The 17,401-nt window shown below is 41.5% G+C and overlaps 1 protein-coding gene across 3 annotated transcripts in view; it reads left to right on the top strand.

Moving 5' to 3' along the window:
- NFE2L2 (NFE2 like bZIP transcription factor 2) overlaps positions 1-17,393 on the top strand; it is a 35,121-nt gene extending 17,728 nt beyond the window's left edge. For 2 of the 3 annotated variants that reach the window (XM_015110368.3, XM_077956457.1), the window contains exons 2-5: positions 13,434-13,700; positions 14,349-14,438; positions 15,115-15,306; positions 15,692-17,393. In XM_015110368.3, the coding sequence (XP_014965854.2) occupies positions 13,437-13,700; positions 14,349-14,438; positions 15,115-15,306; positions 15,692-16,918 (1,773 nt within the window). In that variant the 5' untranslated portion in view covers positions 13,434-13,436 and the 3' untranslated portion in view covers positions 16,919-17,393. 3 annotated transcript variants of the gene reach the window in all.
- The last annotated feature ends 8 nt before the right edge of the window (positions 17,394-17,401 follow it).

Genomic DNA, 17,401 nt, shown 5'->3' with positions numbered 1-17,401 from the left:
CCTCGGCCTCGCAAAGTGCTGGGATTACAGGCTTGAGCCACGGTGCCCAGCCTTTATTCCTTTCTTTGGCCTCAATTTTATTGTTAAAAGATAGTGGGAAGGGCCTGATTTTGAAATCATCCTGGAATTAAGGTAGGAGGCCTTGTATAAGCAGTTCATATGTATTTATTGAGTGGGTACCATGTGCCAATATGATACAAGATGTGAAGGACACATGAGTTGGGAAAGGCGTGGGGAAATGCATGCTCACACTGCTGGTGCGAGTGTAAAAGGTACAACCTCTTTGTAGTGCTATTTGGCAGTATATACTCTTTGACCCAGCAACTCCACTTTTAAGTATTTATCTTACAGATACCCTCACACATATATGAAATGATTTATATACAAGATATTCATTATAGCAATATTTGTAATGGCAAAAAGAAACAAAAGTTAGATAGGGGATTAAATAATTATGTTATTAAGTAATACTGTTTTAGTACACGTGTGTAATGAAATAATGTCCAGTCATTAAAAATAGTGAGACAAAGTCTGGGTGCAGTGGCTCACCCCTGTAATCCCAGCACTTTGGGAGGCTGAAGCCGGAGGACTGCTTGAGACCAGCCTGGGCAACACAGTGAGACCCTGTCTCTACAAAAAAAAAAGTAAAATATTAGCCAGGCATAGTGGCACATGCCTGTAATCTCAGCTATTCAGGAGGCTGAGGTGGGAAGATTGCTTGAGCCCAGGAGGTCGAGGCTGCAGCGAGCTGTGATTGTGCCACTGCACTCCAGCCTGGGCAACAGAACAAGACCCTATCTTAGAAAGAAAGGAAAAAAAAAAGGACAACTCACAACTCTATGCCCTGATGTAGAACCATCTTCAAAATATGTTAAATGAGTGTGGGATACTATGCTTATATGCAATTGTGTGTATTTAATGGCTTCCTAAGAAAAAAGGAAAAAACTGATACTAGTGATTGCCTTGGAGGAGGGTAACTGGGAGATTACTTTTGCAACTTTTAAATTTTATACCACGTACATCTGGTATCTATTTTTAAAAAGCCATTGTCATGCCCTAGACGAGTTTAGTCAGGCCCTAGTAAGAAAACCTTGTAAGACATACCAAGTATGGGGTAATTACTGGCTTTATGGGAAGATTGATTTCAATGCGAAACTCTCTGTATGCAAGTGAACTGTCCTGATTGCAATGCTAAGCTCTCTTCAGGCAAGTAAGTTGGCCTGATTTGCCTGTTAAGTTGTATGGGGCAGGCAAATCTGAGTGTCCAGAAGGCAGACCTTCAACTCTTAGTTTCCCGCCTAGGGAGAAGGCACGGGGCTAAAGTGGTTTCCAGAACGTGTCTGTTGTGGCATGAACACCAAGGAGCTGTGGATGAGCTTCCCAGGCTCAAGGTCAGAAGGTCTGGGTTGGAGTCCTGCCCCTGCTACTTGCCAAATATGTGATTTGGGGCAGGTTGCTTAATCCCTGAAGCCTCAACGTGTTCATCTAGAAATGAACATTACAGGCCGGACGCAGTAATTACAAGCTCACGCCTGTAATCCCAGCACTTTGGGAGGCCGAGGTGGGCAGATCACCTGAGGTCAGGAGTTCGAGACCAGCTTGGCCAACATGGCAAAACCCCATCTCTACTAAAAATACAAAAATTAGCCAGGTGTGGTGGCAGGCAACTGTAATCCCAGCCACTTGGGAGGCTGAGGCAGGAGAATCACTTGAACCCAGGAGGTGGAAGTTGCAGTGAGCTGAGATTGTGCCACTGCACTCTAGCCTAGGCAACAGAGCGAGACTCTGTCTTAAAAAAAAAAAAAAGATTACAATACCTGGCCCACCTCCCTCATGCTACAGCCTCACTGTAGTGAGGCTCAAATGAGATAGTGCCCATGAACACTCCTGTAAACCATGAAGTATGCAAACACCAGGTGTAATAGAAGCTGTTAGGTACCTGTGAGACCAGCAGGCTAGAGCAAGAGATGCTAATTAAAAAAGAATTAAGGTGAAGCAAAGATCTTTTCCCTCTGCCAAATAACTTGGGAAGAATTGTAAAATTAGAAAAGTAGACCCTTAGTAGTTTGCTAATCCTTTGACCTCTGACCCTGCACAAATGATCTCACCCTTTAGACCCGTTCTCTTATTTGCAAAATGAGAGGGGCTCTCTGGGTGATTCCTGTGGTCCCTTCCAGTTGTAGCATTCCGTGACAGTGTGGCATTAACAGTAATTCCCATCTTGGCTGAGATGGATGAGTCATACTAACTGAAAAGTCAAAATCTGAGGAGGAAGTCTCTTTACGTATGAGAATTTTCCTTGAGCTAGAGACTCAGAGCCTCTGGAGGGGAGATGAGAGAAAACATTGCCACCACCAAGAAGGGAGACGAGGGATGTATAAAGAGAATAGAGATGTATTTACTTTTTTTTTTTTTCTGAGACGGTGTCTCACTCTGTTGCTCTGGCTGGAGTGCAGTGGCGCAATCTTGGCTCACTGCAAGCTCCGCCTCCCAGGTTCACATCATTCTGCTGCCTCAGCCTCCTGAGTAGCTGGGACACAGGTGCCTGCCACCACGCCTGGCTAATTTTTTGTATTTTTAGTAGAGACAGGGTTTCACTGTGTTAGCCAGGATGGTCTCGATCTCCTGACCTCGTGATCCGCCCGCCTTGGCCTCCCAAAGTGCTGGGATTACAGGGGTGAGCCACCGCGCCCAGCCGAGATGTATTTACTTTTTGTGTGTTCTTGCCACCTCCATAGCCTCCTTTGCTTTCAAATGCCCACTTGGGCTGGGCCTTTGGAAAATAGATTTAACCCTTGTTTATTGGAAGGATATTCACACAGTAGGCCAGTTATACACTTTATGGCAGTTGTTACCTCCTCTGTGAGGTCTTTCTGTGCAGATTTAGTGGCATCTCCTCCATGCTGCCTGGGCTTCTACTTCTCATCACTTTGTCTGATAACTCAGATCAGAGACTGTCTCTTACTCATCTTTGTCTCCCTGGCACCTGAGGAGTGGTATTAGATGGTTAGATGGATTAGTGATCCATTTAGGGTATTTACACTAATCTTGTTGATCTTGACCACCACCTTTATAACCACCACCATTCTAGAAGTTTTAACTTTTTCTTTTTTTTTTTTTTTTTGAGACAGTTTTGCCCTTGTCACCCAGGCTGGAGTGCAATGGTGCGATCTTGGCTCACTGCAACCTCTGCCTCCCTGGTTCAAGCGATTCTCCTGCCTCAGCCTCACGAGTAGCTGGGACTACAGGTGTGTGCCACCACGCCTGGCTAATTTTTTTGTGTTTTTAGTAGAGACGGGGTTTCACCGTGTTAGCTAGGATGGTCTTATCTTCTGACCTTGTGATCCACCTGTCTCAGCCTCCCAAAGTGCTGGGATTACAGGCGTGAGCCACCACACCCAGCAAAGATCTATTTTTTTTTAAGCTAAGTGTTTTATACATATTATAATATTGTTAATAAAATGTATCTAAAATTCATACCACCAGCACACACGGTCTCTAGCTAGCAGCAGTAAATGGCATTTAGTACTTTCTTAGCTCCCAAACCTGGATGACTTATTACTTTTAGCTATATGTAGGTAGTTACATCTGAAAATTGACCCAGGCACAGTGGCCCATGCCTCTAATCTCAGCACTTTCGGAGACCAAGGCAGGAGGATCAGTTGGGGCCAAGAATTTGAGACCAGCATGAGCAACATAACAAGAACCATATCTACAAAAACTAAAGATTAACCAGGCATGGTGATGCATGCTACTTGGGAGGCCAAGGTGGGAGGATCACTTGAGCCTAGGAGTTAGAAGCTACAGTGAGCTAGGAAGGTGCCACTACACTCCAGCCTGGTCCACAGAGCAAGACTCTTATCTCTTTAAAAAAAAAAATCTGAAAAGGACCCCAAGGATTGAACTAATAATTTATCTTTACAAATGCAGGACCAAAAGAGAGGGTCAAGGATCAGCTGGGGAGTGTAGAAGTGGCAGAAGTCTCTGGAGAAGCCCTACGGTGTGAATGTGCTAGAGTATGTGTGCCCATCCTCATGGGGGACTCCCTTGGAGGAGGAGGGTACGCCAGCATGGGCAGCAAAGCTGTTTGACCTCAAGGTGGAGATCCGAGCCACCTGGTTAGTCCCATGCCCAGTTAATTTCTATGGAGGTTTGGTAAAGTAGGTTAGGGAGTTGGATCCAATGTTCCTGAAGGTTCTGTTGGTAATATGGCAGGGTCAGTCAGGTCAGGAGTGGGGAGGGTTGGATCATTCTAAGGGCAGTAGAAGACCTAATCCCAAGGGTGAGAATTTCCTCTCCTGTGGAGGACAGCATTTAGAACTCAATACATACATGGCTGGTTCAGAAATGGGGAGGAGATTAGAAAAATTTATCCTAATGTTTGCTTGTCAAACCAAGCCTTTCTATCAGCAAAGTAGTGAAACCCTTACGTAAGTCCTTTGAAGCCTAGCAGCAGTATCCTACTCAAACACAAACCACCAAAAAAAAAAAAAAAAAACCTCCTTGGGGACCCAGATGGATGTGAAACCTCTCTCATGGAAAATTCAGCACCATGTGCTCTTTGTAGCAGGTAGGATCACCTGCTGTTTTGGAAATTAACTTTTTTTCTGACATATTTTTGACTGAACTCTGCATGTGCCTCTTGAGAAAATAATCCAAATTCTTGCTTTCTTCACTTTCCAGTTTTGCTTTATCTTTGCATCATGCTCTGCAGTTTACAGACAAGCATAATGGGTGAGAGTTCCAGTAAATTGGCTGGATCATATTTCTTAGACTGAGTCATGACTGAGGAACTTGTTTGGGAACAGGAAGCAGCCCATGAAAACGTCTACACATAGTAACCTGCCAGACTGAAGAAACTGGACCACTTTTAGTGGAAAGATAAAAGGGTAGAAAAATGGTTCTATAACTCAGGGAATGGTAATTTTGTGAACTAGGGTTTTAACTTGTTGAATAATTCGTCTTTGTGTGTATTTGGGCTTTTTTATGCTGTTAAAAGTCTCTAGTTTTTCAAGATAAGGGAAAGGAAAACTTGGATTCGTGGTAACTGTTGCTACCTCTTAAGTGTCTCTGCTGATGTATACAACATGTTACTCGGCCAGTTTGTTTTTTTTTTAAGGCACTGTAGTTACATAGAAATAAACCTGGCAACATTTCCATTTGGCCTAGACGACTGTAAGGCCCCTTTTGTCTCCAGTATTCTGTGGTTCTGTATTTTAATCACTTACTTTACAATTATTGTAGCAACACAATCAAGATAGCAAATCAGTCTAGTAAAACCAAAAGTACTGGAATGTGGGCAAATAGAAAGAATGACCTAGAATTCTTGCTGAGAAAACAGTTGGCATTGCTATATTCTTCTAATGCAGTGTGAGAGAAGCCACAGAAGTAAATAGGCAAGTAAATGTTTATGAAATGTAATAGTCATCAGCAAGATGTATTTTAAAAACACATCTGCTTGGTGTCATGTTGCTTTATTTAATAAGGATTATGACTGCAAGGTAGAAATTTGTAAATGAAGATCTCTGTTGTTTTGTTTTGTTTGTGCTTTTGTTTTAAGACAGGGCTGGAGGGCAGTACGTGATCATGGCTCACTGCAACCTTCATCTCATGGGCTCAAGTGATCCTCCCACATCAGTTTCCCAAGTAGCTGGGACTACAGGAGTGTCCCATCATGCCTGGCTAATTTTTTAATTTTTTTGTAGAGTTGAGGTCTCACTATGTTGCCCAGGCTGGTCTCAAACTCGTAGACTCAAGTGATTTTCCCACCTCAGCCTCCCAAAGAACTGGGATTACAGGTGTGAGCCACCGTGACTGGCTGTTATTTTATCAATTCCTCAAAATTCAAGCATGCCCTCAAATGTTTTTGCAGCCTCATATAGCTCTTAATTTGGTTTATATTCATCCAGATGGTAGGATATGTTTCATGTTCCACCTGGTTTTGTTAGAAATACTTGGGCAATGTCTATGGGAAAAAAACATTGAACTAGATTTAGCTTTCAGGTAAATAATGTAATCACCTGGGAATAATATGAAGAATGAAATGAAAGAAAGAAAAATATAATCAAGTGTAACTTAGACTCTGAATGCTAGTAACTAAGATTTGGGATGAAGGAGGGATCTCAGGGGAATAACGTTAAGATTTTTTTTTAATGGAAATACATGATTTTAAGAAGGAATAACTTAAGACATTCCAACTTTATACTACATTAAAGTAAAAAGAGCAAGGATCAGTTTTCTCTTTGGAGCAAGGCTCAGTTTCACTTACTGTTGAGACTAGTGTGTATAATTAATTTTTTTAACAGTTTATTGATGAAATATATTTTTAGAAGGAAATCTCCCACCACCTTCCTGTCATTCTCAGGGCAAGGCAGAGGGTAGGAGAGGGAAGGGAGACTCGGGGGAAATGGGAGGTGCAAGCCTTAATTAGACATTTGAGTGTTTAAAAGAAACCGTTTTACTTTTCAAATACTTTGTCTCAGTTTACTGAATAGCTTTAATTTAGGACAGGGATTGTGTTATCTTTTCTGATATTTTGGATCATCTAAGCATGATAAATGCTGGTTTATTCAAGGCACTAAAATTGACTTGCAAAAGACATATTTAGTATGGAGTCTGCGTTCAAGTCCTTTCTTCTTTGTTTATCCTGGTACAAAGATGTTTGTTTTAAAGTGGTATGAGTTAATTGTCCAACTTCAGATTTCCCTAAATGTGTAACAGATTACCCAGTTGGCAAATGATGATATATATTTTTTAAACATGAATATTTCCGTTAGGCCAGATGGTGATTTAACATGAATTGTCCAACATTTGTGTTTCTTATCAAATTGTCTTCTTTTGTCTAAGCCAAGCTAGCAACATAATTTGGAACACACTCAGGAATCACTAAAGAACAAGAGCCAAAAAAATTCAGACACCAAGTGGCAGACGGCATTTGCTCCATATGCGATGCAAAGGCTCCCGGCCAGTGCTCGCCTGGCCCTTGGGAAGCTTTCTCACCCATTGTAAGGAAGTATCTGTGGAGTGCTGTGTAGCCCATCCACCTGCTTTCCTCTCTCTACTCAAACCCTACTTATCTAACACTTGGTACTGTGGCCTTCCTCCATGGGGGACTTGCACTTCCTCAAAGCCCTGGATTTCTGTGCAGAAGAGCAGTTTTGGTTCTTCCTTAGGCACTTCCTTTCCTCCTGTCCAGTGTCATGTTCTTGTTTGTTATGGGCTCCACCCAGACGATTATTTCCTCTTAGATGATGTGTGAGCCTTGCAGAGAGCTGGGTCATTTGTGGAATAAATCATGTGCCCAGTCACACGGCTCCTTACAGGAAATGGTCGCTGCATATTAGCTTAGCACAAAACACAGTAGTGAACTTGTGGGCCTCCCCAACAGTGAGTCTTCAGTTAACTTCTGCTGTTTTTTTTTTTTTTTTTTTTTTAACATAAAGCTTTGAATGTTTCGTACAGTATCAAATCTCTGCAGGATTTTGCCCGCTGAAACAGATGTGAAAATCTGAGTAGCACAGAGTTTGACATTAAGGCCATAACAATAAACCCATTGTTGCTACGTTCTAAATTTGATCAAGATGTCTGTTTTTGGGAACCCAAAACAGTTGCTTCAAATTTAGCTTTTTTCTTTTATGAAGCAGTTTTTTTTGGGGATCTCTCATAGCAAGAAAAAACATTACATAAACTTTTTTTTTTTTTGAGACAAGGTCTCACTTTGTTACCCAGGCTGGAGTGCAGTGGCACGATCTTGGCTCACTGCAGCCTCGACCTCCTGGGCTCAAGCAGTCCTCCTACCTTCGCGCCCCCAAGTAGCTGGGACTACAGGCACGTGCCACTACGCCTGGCTAATTTTTGTATTTTTAGTAGAGACAGGGTTTCTCCATGTTGCCCAGGCTGGCCTCGAACTCCTGAGCTCAAGCTCCAGATCTGCCAGTCTTGGCCTCCCAAAGTGCTAAGATTACAGGTGTGAGCCACCGTGCCTGGCCACATAAATATAAACTTAAAAATACACAGGAAAACCTTTCAGAACACTTTGAAACCTATTTTGGTCCTATTACAATTGCACTGAATGCCCCACAGCCTAATGAAGAGCAATGAGATGTTGTCATTTGGTGACATTCTTGGTGGAGACAGTAAGCTAGGGCCACAGAATCTGCTTAGTCTCCCAGGGTCCAGCATTGTTTCAGATAACGTGAACAGGATGCTCAAGAGCTAGTCTAAATAATGCTTCATGGCTTATTTTTCCTGTTTGTTGATAAGGATTCATAAAGGTGTCCTTTTCTGGTCATGTCAGGAGAAATTCAAATAAAAAACATTGAATTGGTTTGGAGTTGTCCATTGAAGGGTACTCACAGCAGGAATTGAGTGGCATTGAGCGTGTGTGTGTATGTATATAAACATTTATGTTAGAGTGTATGCTAATGTATATGGGGTGCCCACTGCCGTCACCACCCCCCCACCAACAGTAACAAAACCATCAATAGCAATATCCACCAAAACTTCTAATTTGCTTATTAATTTGCTTTATTATTTGTAAATAATTCAGAATCTCTCTGAGATCAAAATCCTTTTTTATTACAACATGTTAATAGTAGTCTAATTCAGACCTGCCCTGAGGAAGAACCAAGCAATGAAGCCGTCCATGATTTTAGAAGTTAATTGACTTATTCTTTCTGACCATCTAGATAGTCCCCATATTATTTTAGGCTCCTCCTAGTTAGGTCCACTACCTCATTATTATCCATTGGCCTGGACTTTGGTCTCACTTATACAGCAAGTAGTAGAGCCTATCACTGTCGACATGTAAACATTTGCATATTTTACATTTATAGAGATACTTTTCACATGTCTCATTTGATCCACTAACATCTGTATGCTTGGACGATGGAATAATTAAACAATGTATAGCTAAAACCATCTAAACCCCTCAAATATTATCATCTGATGGGAAGGAAAAGGGGGAAAGAGGAAATTAAATATAGTTATTTCAATTCTTGGCATGATTGACACTGACAATTAAAGAGTAAATTCCATTCAGTATTTTCTTCCAGCTCATGAGAGTTGGCTGTAAGGATACTTTGCAAGTCAGATTTGTGGGCAGATGTTTGCAACCTAAATTGCTTCAGTTGCATGAAAAACTCACAACCTTTTACTGATTTTCATCCTGGGATCTCTTTAACAAGGAAAAACCTCAGGCCCAGGAAGTCTGGGGTAAGTGAGGCAGGGATGTGTCAAAGTGCACTTTTCCCCAGGTGCAGGGACAAGTATTTGAGTTTCTTTTATTGACCTTGCAAAGAGCTTTGCACACTTTGCATATCAGTTCTTGAGATGAGTGGGAACATGGACTGCCTGCTTTATGGAGTTCAATTAAGATTGCAGGATCATGCATTCCTTTCATTTTTGGTGCTAGTACCTAGAAGATGGGAATATATTGAACACTTAATACTTTGCTTGGGCAGGTAGCTCCAGTTTGCAGAAAGTCTAGATAGGATACTCTGCTATATATCTAGTTTTACTGAGAAGAAAGGGCCCAAGCTATTTTTAAAGAATTTTAAAGTAGGTTTCTCAGCCTGGCGTGGTGGCTCACACCTGTGATCCTAGCACTTTGGGAGGCCGAGGGAGGCAGATCACTTGAGGTCAGGAGTTTGTGACCAGCCTGGCCAACATGGCGAAACCCTGTCTCTACTAAAAATACAAAAATCAGCCAGGCATGGTGGCACGCACTTGTAGAGGCTGAGGTGAGAGAACTGCTTGAACCCGGGAGGCAGAAGTTGTAGTGAGCTGAGCTTGCGCCACTGCACTCCAGCCTGGGCAACAGAGCGAGACTCTGTCTCAAAAAAATAAATCAATAAAATAAAGTAGGTTTCTCTATACCTTGGAATTTTCTATCTCCCACGATAACCTTTGGGTAAACATGTCCATCAAAATGGAAACAAATCAATTTTTAAAATAGAAATTATTCTCATGTCTATTTTAGTGGGAATCCCCCTGAGAAGATAGCCATGTATGACTGAATGCTCTGTGGTTGCTATTTTGTTGCTCTTGGCCAGGAAACTGATCTAGGTGACATACTTAATCTGACCTGCAGACTGGCCACTTCATACTACCAAGATTCCAAAGCAAAGTATATATACAGTCGGCCCCATGTAGCCTCTGGTTCCATGATGCAACCAATGGCAGATTGGTTGAAAAATATTTGGAAAAAGGCCAAGCGCAGTGGAGTGGTTCATGCCTGTAATCCTAGCACTTTGGGAAGCTGAGGCAGGAAAATCACTGGAGCCCAGGAATTCAAGACCAGCCTGGGCAAAATGGCAAGACCTCATCTCTACAAAAAGTAATTAGCTGGGCTTGGTGGCGTGTGCCTGTAGTCCCAGCTACTTGGGAGGCTGAGGTGGGAGGATCATTTGAGCCCAAGTGAAGGCTGCAGTGAGCCATGATTGCATCACCACACTCCAGCCTGGGTGACAGAGCGAGACCCTATCTCAAAATGAGTAACTAAATAACAAAATTTCAAAAAAAAAAAAAAAAAAAAAAAAAAGGGGGAAAAAAATGAAAAAATAACAATACACAAATAAAATACAGTATAACAACTATTTACACAGCATTTACACTTTATTAGGTATTGTAAGTAATCCAGGGATGATTTAAAGTATATAAGGGGATGTGCACAGGTTATGTGCAAATGCCATGCCATTTTATATTAGTGTAGGCTCATGGCTAATAAAGCATGAACCCGACTGAAGCTGCCTGGGTATGTGTCCTTGTTCAGCCACTTTGTGGTAGTATCTCTTTTTTCTTAACCTCAGTATTCTTATAACAGGGATGTTTTCTCTGTATAAGGCTGTTTTGAGGAATAGTTTCTATATGTAAAGTACTTAGAACAGTGCGTAGCATATGGGCCGGGTGCAGTGGCTCACGCCTGTAATCCCAGCACTTTGGGAGGCCGCGGCGGGCGGATCACGAGGTTGGGAGATCGAGACCATCCTGGCTAACACGGTGAAACCCCGTCTCCACTGAATATACAGAAAATTAGCTGGGAGTGGTGGCGGGCACCTGTAGTCCCAGCTACTCAGGAGGCTGAGACAGGAGAATGGCGTGAACCCGGGAGGTGGAGCTTGCAGTGAGCCGAGATCCTGCCACTGCACTCCAGCCTGGGCGACAGAGCGAGACTCCGTCTCAAAAAAAAAAAAAAAAAAAAAAGTGTGTGGCATCTAGGAAGCCCTTAATAGATACTGCCTTAAAAATAATTAGGTATTTCCTAGTGAGGTATACCTAACTACAAGTGCTGTTTTAACTATGCCTACTCTGTGTGCTTTACACTATATATTGTTCAAGGCTAGAATAATTAGCCCCATGAGCAGGGTTTCATAGCATGTAAGATTCCAACACCAGCCTTCAGTCATGGGTACAGGTGGCCTGTGCCATCCAGCTAGCTGCGCTGCCTCCAGACTGGGTGGCCTGCTCCTCCTCCGTTGGATAAAAATAGCCTGACTCTTCACTGAAACCACCACCATGTTATTTGTGTCCTTGGGAAGCTGAAAGTAATAGAGCTCTAAGTCTGGCATTGCCAGCTGTCAGCAGAACTGAAATGCAAAGTGCGACATGTGTCTACACTGTACCCACTGGCCTCCAGGTCGCAACTCCCATTCCCCCATCTTGATTTTTTTCCATTCTCAAATTCATTATTTCCCCTATAGGTGACTGTGGAATGGAAACAGATTTAGATTTCCTACCTATTTAGATTTTTTCCATACTAAAATTACAAAGCAGAAAAACTGCTATTGACACATTTTTGGTTAGGAAAATCTGGATGTGGTTCCTATGCCTAGCCTAGTCATATAAATTCTCTCCCCATGTATCTTTGTGTGTGTGTGAAACAGGGTCTTGTCACCCAGGCTGGAGTGCAGTGGTGCAATCACAGCTCACCATGGTCTTGACTTCCTGGGCTCAAGCGATCGTCTCACTTCAGCCTCCCTAATAGTAGGGACTACAGGCTCACATCACCACATGCAACTAATTTGTTTTGATTTTTGGTAGAGACAGGTGTCACTATTGTGCCCAGGCTAGTAACTCCTGGGCTCCAGCAGTCCTCCTGCCTTGGCCTCCCAAACTCCTGGGATTACAGGCATGAGTCACCAAGCCTAGCCTCTCCTCATCAAAACCATTCCCTCTTTGTAAGATTCTTCCTATGTCTTAAAACTTAATACCTTTAATCCTTCCCTGGAGCCATAGATTTATTTATTTATTTATTTATTTATTTATTTATTTATGAGGCAGGGTCTCACTTTGTTGCCCAGGCTGGAGTGCAGTGGCACAATCATAGGCTCACTGCAGCCTTGACCTCCTGGACTCAAGTGATCCTCCCACCTCAGCCTCCTGAGTAGCTGGGACTACAGGTGTGCACCACCACACCAGTTTTGTTGTTGTTGTTTGTTTTTGTTTTGGTAGAAACAGGGTCTCTCCATGTTGCCCAGGCTGGTTGTGAACTCCTGGGCTCAAGCAATCCACCCGCCTCAGCCTCCCAAAGTGCTGGGCTTGTAGGCGTGAGCCACCGCACCTGTCCCTGTCTGCTCTTTTTTTTTTTTTTTGAGATGGAGTCTTGTTCTGTTGCCCAGGCTGGAGTGCAGTGGTGTGATCTCGGCACACTGCAACCTCCGCCTCTCAGGTTCAAGCCGATTCTCCTGCCTCAGTCTCCCAAGTAGCTGGGATTACAGGCATGTACCACCACGCCCGGCTGACTTTTGTATTTTTAGTAGAGATGGGGTTTCACCATGTTGCCCAGGCTGGTCTCGAACTCCAGACCTCAGGTGATCCACCCACCTCGGCCTCCCAAAATGCTGGGTTACAGGCATATAGGTGAGCCCCAGAGATAAGAGTAGCAAGCAGTGATGGGGAGAAGATAATCAATCTAGTGTAGGAAAGATGGAAAGAATGGTGACATTTCATAACTGCTAGATTGACACTTTAACTTGGGAGTTATCCCTCTATAAACTGGATATTTGCTGAGCAAAGTTTAAAGAAAGCTCCATGTATTCAGTAATGTTTTCCAACATTACTTACTTCTCGTAAGTCAGTGGCTTAGAGTGCTTGCTCTAATTTCTATATTGCGTTAAACAAGGGTGGGATTTCTTTTCATTCAAACCATTTGTGACTTTGCCCTTTAGTGACCTCTACCATCACCCTATCATTAATGATCCAAGTGATTAGAATGGATGGCTATGTGTTTGTAGGTTGTTTGTTGTCTTTAATGAATAGATTCATTGAATGGAATTAACTGTGCTCTTCTAGAACATTGGATCTGTGTTCTCATTTAGATTGTATTTGTAATCTCCCCACTCCCCACCATCAACAGTGGCATAATGTGAATTAATATATGTGGTATCTGCCATTTAAAAACCATGATCTCTCTCCTTCTTTTGTCTTAAACATAGGACATGGATTTGATTGATATACTTTGGAGGCAAGATATCGATCTTGGAGTAAGTCGAGAAGTATTTGACTTCAGTCAGCGACGGAAAGAGTATGAGCTGGAAAAACAGAAAAAACTTGAAAAGGAAAGACAAGAACAACTCCAAAAGGAGCAAGAGAAAGCCTTTTTCGCTCAGTTACAACTAGATGAAGAGACAGGTGAATTTCTCCCAATTCAGCCAGCCCAGCACATCCAGTCAGAAACCAGTGGATCTGCCAACTACTCCCAGGTAGAGTACTCCATTCTTGGGAAAGTTATGGCAGGGTTTAAGGAAACACTGACCAAGGAATTAAAGTATCTGGATTTGAGTTCCAGCTTTGCCTTTCTTTTACTTAACCTTGTCAAATCTACCTTCCAACCTCAGCCTCCTGATGAGTCCAGTACCCAACCTACTAATCTTAACAGAGTTATTGTGAGGATTGGGAAGACATAAGTTACACAAAAGAGTTTTGTAAAGTATAGAAACATCCTGTAAGGATCAAGTAGCAGCAACAGAAGTAGTGGCAGGAGAACCAAGTAGTAGGAATTACTGGCGTTACTGTGTGTGGCAAGCACTGTTTTAAGAACTTAACATATACTGACTGATTTAATCAACACAAGTATATTAATTAGGTACCATTATCCCTATTTTATCTGCGACGAGCAACTGAAGCTGAAAAAAGGTTAAATAATTTGCCCAGATCACTCAGAAAATTGGAGGAGCTAAGATTTGAACCCACGTGGTCTGGTTCAAATTGTGTACCAAAGTGATCTCTGCAATAAGATAAATATTTACCTAACTTGATTATATTTTATGAACATCAAGTATTGAATATTTTGCTTGGCAATGGAATATTTAACCATTTTTGTCTTCCTTTGTGTCATTCCCTTTTATCAGGTTGCCCACATTCCCAAATCAGATGCTTTGTACTTTGATGACTGCATGCAGCTTTTGGCGCAGACATTCCCGTTTGTAGATGACAATGAGGTGAGGTATAAAATAACCTGGTTAGGAGCAAAACTCCCTAACTATAAAATAACAATCGTATTCTACGTAAGTCCCGTCAATGAGTCTCCATTTAAAAGAATAAAAACAGTTTTAGGAGGAAATTTTTTAACCAAGGAAATACTCTGTCAAGGAAACCTTAGCCTATAGATAACTTTACAATTAAGAAAAAAATAATAAAAAACCTTCACACAATACAAAACCAAAACCATTTACTGTTGCATAGCCAGAAACATGGACAGCATAACCATGGAAACAAATAACTCATTTGCTGCAAGTATCTAAGAGGTCTTGGTGAGTAAAAAGCCAGCTGGGCAATAAACGAAGACTTCTTCAGTTAACAGTTTTAATAAATCGGTTTTATCTGGTACCACTGTGCTAGATATTATATAAACTAAATCCTAAAGATTATGCTTACTCATTTTAAAGTTTACTTCCAAATGCGTAGGCTGAAACAATTAGGCCGGCAAATAGTAAATCTGAGTCAGTGCGGTAGGAAAAAAAGATTTGTTTCATTATTTACAAAGGGTCATGACTGGTTAGTAAGTAGCGAGACACGGAACTGCAGCTGATTCCATTTTGTATTGTGGTGGTGCCTTAGAGCTTACTTATCCCCTGTTGGTGGAAGACTCATAAATCAATGCCTTATCAATTTTAGGTTTCTTCGGCTACGTTTCAGTCACTTGTTCCTGATATTCCCGGCCACATCGAGAGCCCAGTCTTCATTGCTACTAATCAGGCTCAGTCGCCTGAAACTTCTGTTGCTCAGGTAGCCCCTGTTGATTTAGACGGTATGCAACAGGACATTGAGCAAGTTTGGGAGGAGCTATTATCCATTCCTGAGTTACAGGTAACTAGAATAGAATGTAATACTGAAGATATTATTTTATATTCAGTGCCTTTAGTCATTCTGATTATTTATATGCCACCTATTTATAGGAAGGATTGGAGGGTGCTATTAAATTAGTCATGAGTACTGCCCATGCTAGTTAAATGGGTTGGATATCTTGAGGATAGAATGTTATAAACCTGATGTCTGATCCGGGAACTCTGAAAATAATACATATGCTTAGGCATAAATACGTATTGGAAGTGAGAATTATCTCTAAATTATAGAGAGAATAAATTATAGAGATAAGCCTGAAGATAATGTGGGTAGGGAGTTTATCTAAATTTATCACGTATTATCATGGATTAACTTTGATTTATATAGTATAAACTTCTTTCCCATGCAGTGTCTTAATATTGAAAATGACAAGCTGGTTGAGACTACCATGGTTCCAAGTCCAGAAGCCAAACTGACAGAAGTTGACAATTATCATTTTTACTCATCTATATCCTCAATGGAAAAAGAAGTAGGTAACTGTAGTCCACATTTTCTTAATGCTTTTGAGGATTCCTTCAGCAGCATCCTCTCCACAGAAGACCCCAACCAGTTGACAGTGAACTCATTAAATTCAGATGCCACAGTCAACACAGATTTTGGTGATGAATTTTATTCTGCTTTCATAGCTGAGCCCAGTATCAGCAACAGCATGCCCTCACCTGCTACTTTAAGCCATTCACTCTCTGAACTTCTAAATGGGCCCATTGATGTTTCTGATCTATCACTTTGCAAAGCTTTTAACCAAAACCACCCTGAAAGCACAACAGAATTCAATGATTCTGACTCTGGCATTTCACTGAACACAAGTCCCAGTGTGGCATCACCAGAACACTCAGTGGAATCTTCCAGCTATGGAGACACACTACTTGGCCTCAGTGATTCTGAAGTGGAAGAGCTAGATAGTGCCCCTGGAAGTGTCAAACAGAATGGTCCTAAAACACAACCAGTACATTCTTCTGGGGATACGGTACAACCCTTGTCACCATCTCAGGGGCAGAGCACTCCCGTGCATGATGCCCAATGTGAGAACACACCAGAGAAAGAATTGCCTGTAAGTCCTGGTCATGGAAAAACCCCATTCACAAAAGACAAACATTCAAGCCGCTTGGAGGCTCATCTCACAAGAGATGAACTTAGGGCAAAAGCTCTCCATATCCCATTCCCCGTAGAAAAAATCATTAACCTCCCTGTTGTTGACTTCAACGAAATGATGTCCAAAGAGCAGTTCAATGAAGCTCAACTTGCATTAATTCGAGATATACGTAGGAGGGGTAAGAATAAAGTGGCTGCTCAGAATTGTAGAAAAAGAAAACTGGAAAATATAGTAGAACTAGAGCAAGATTTAGATCATTTGAAAGATGAAAAAGAAAAATTGCTCAAAGAAAAAGGAGAAAATGACAAAAGCCTTCACCTACTGAAAAAACAACTCAGCACCTTATATCTCGAAGTTTTCAGCATGCTACGTGATGAAGATGGAAAACCTTATTCTCCTAGTGAATACTCCCTGCAGCAAACAAGAGATGGCAATGTTTTCCTTGTTCCCAAAAGTAAGAAGCCAGATGTTAAGAAAAACTAGATTTAGGAGGATTTGACCTTTTCTGAGCTAGTTTTTTTGTACTATTATACTAAAAGCTCCTACTGTGATGTGAAATGCTCATACTTTATAAGTAATTCTATGCAAAATTATAGCCAAAACTAGTATAGAAAATAATATGAAACTTTAAAAAGCATTGGAGTGTCAGTACGTTGAATCAGTAGTTTCACTTTAACTATAAACAATTTCGTAGGACACCATTTGGGCTAGTTTCTGTGTAAGTGTAAATACTACAAAAACTTATTTATACTGTTCTTATGTCATTTGTTATATTCATAGATTTATATGATGATATGACATCTGGCTAAAAGCAAATTATTGCAAAACTAACCACTATGTACTTTTTTATAAATACTGTATGGACAAAAAAATGGCATTTTTTATATTAAATTGTTTAGCTCTGGCAAAAAACAATTTTAAGAGCTGGTACTAATAAAGGATTATTATGACTGTTAAATTATTTGT

Source organism: Macaca mulatta, chromosome 12 (genome assembly GCF_049350105.2).
Source record: "Macaca mulatta isolate MMU2019108-1 chromosome 12, T2T-MMU8v2.0, whole genome shotgun sequence".
NCBI lineage: Eukaryota > Metazoa > Chordata > Mammalia > Primates > Cercopithecidae > Macaca > Macaca mulatta.
The sequence above is the reverse complement of the archived record's forward strand: the minus strand, read 5'-3'. Positions and strand labels throughout refer to the sequence as shown.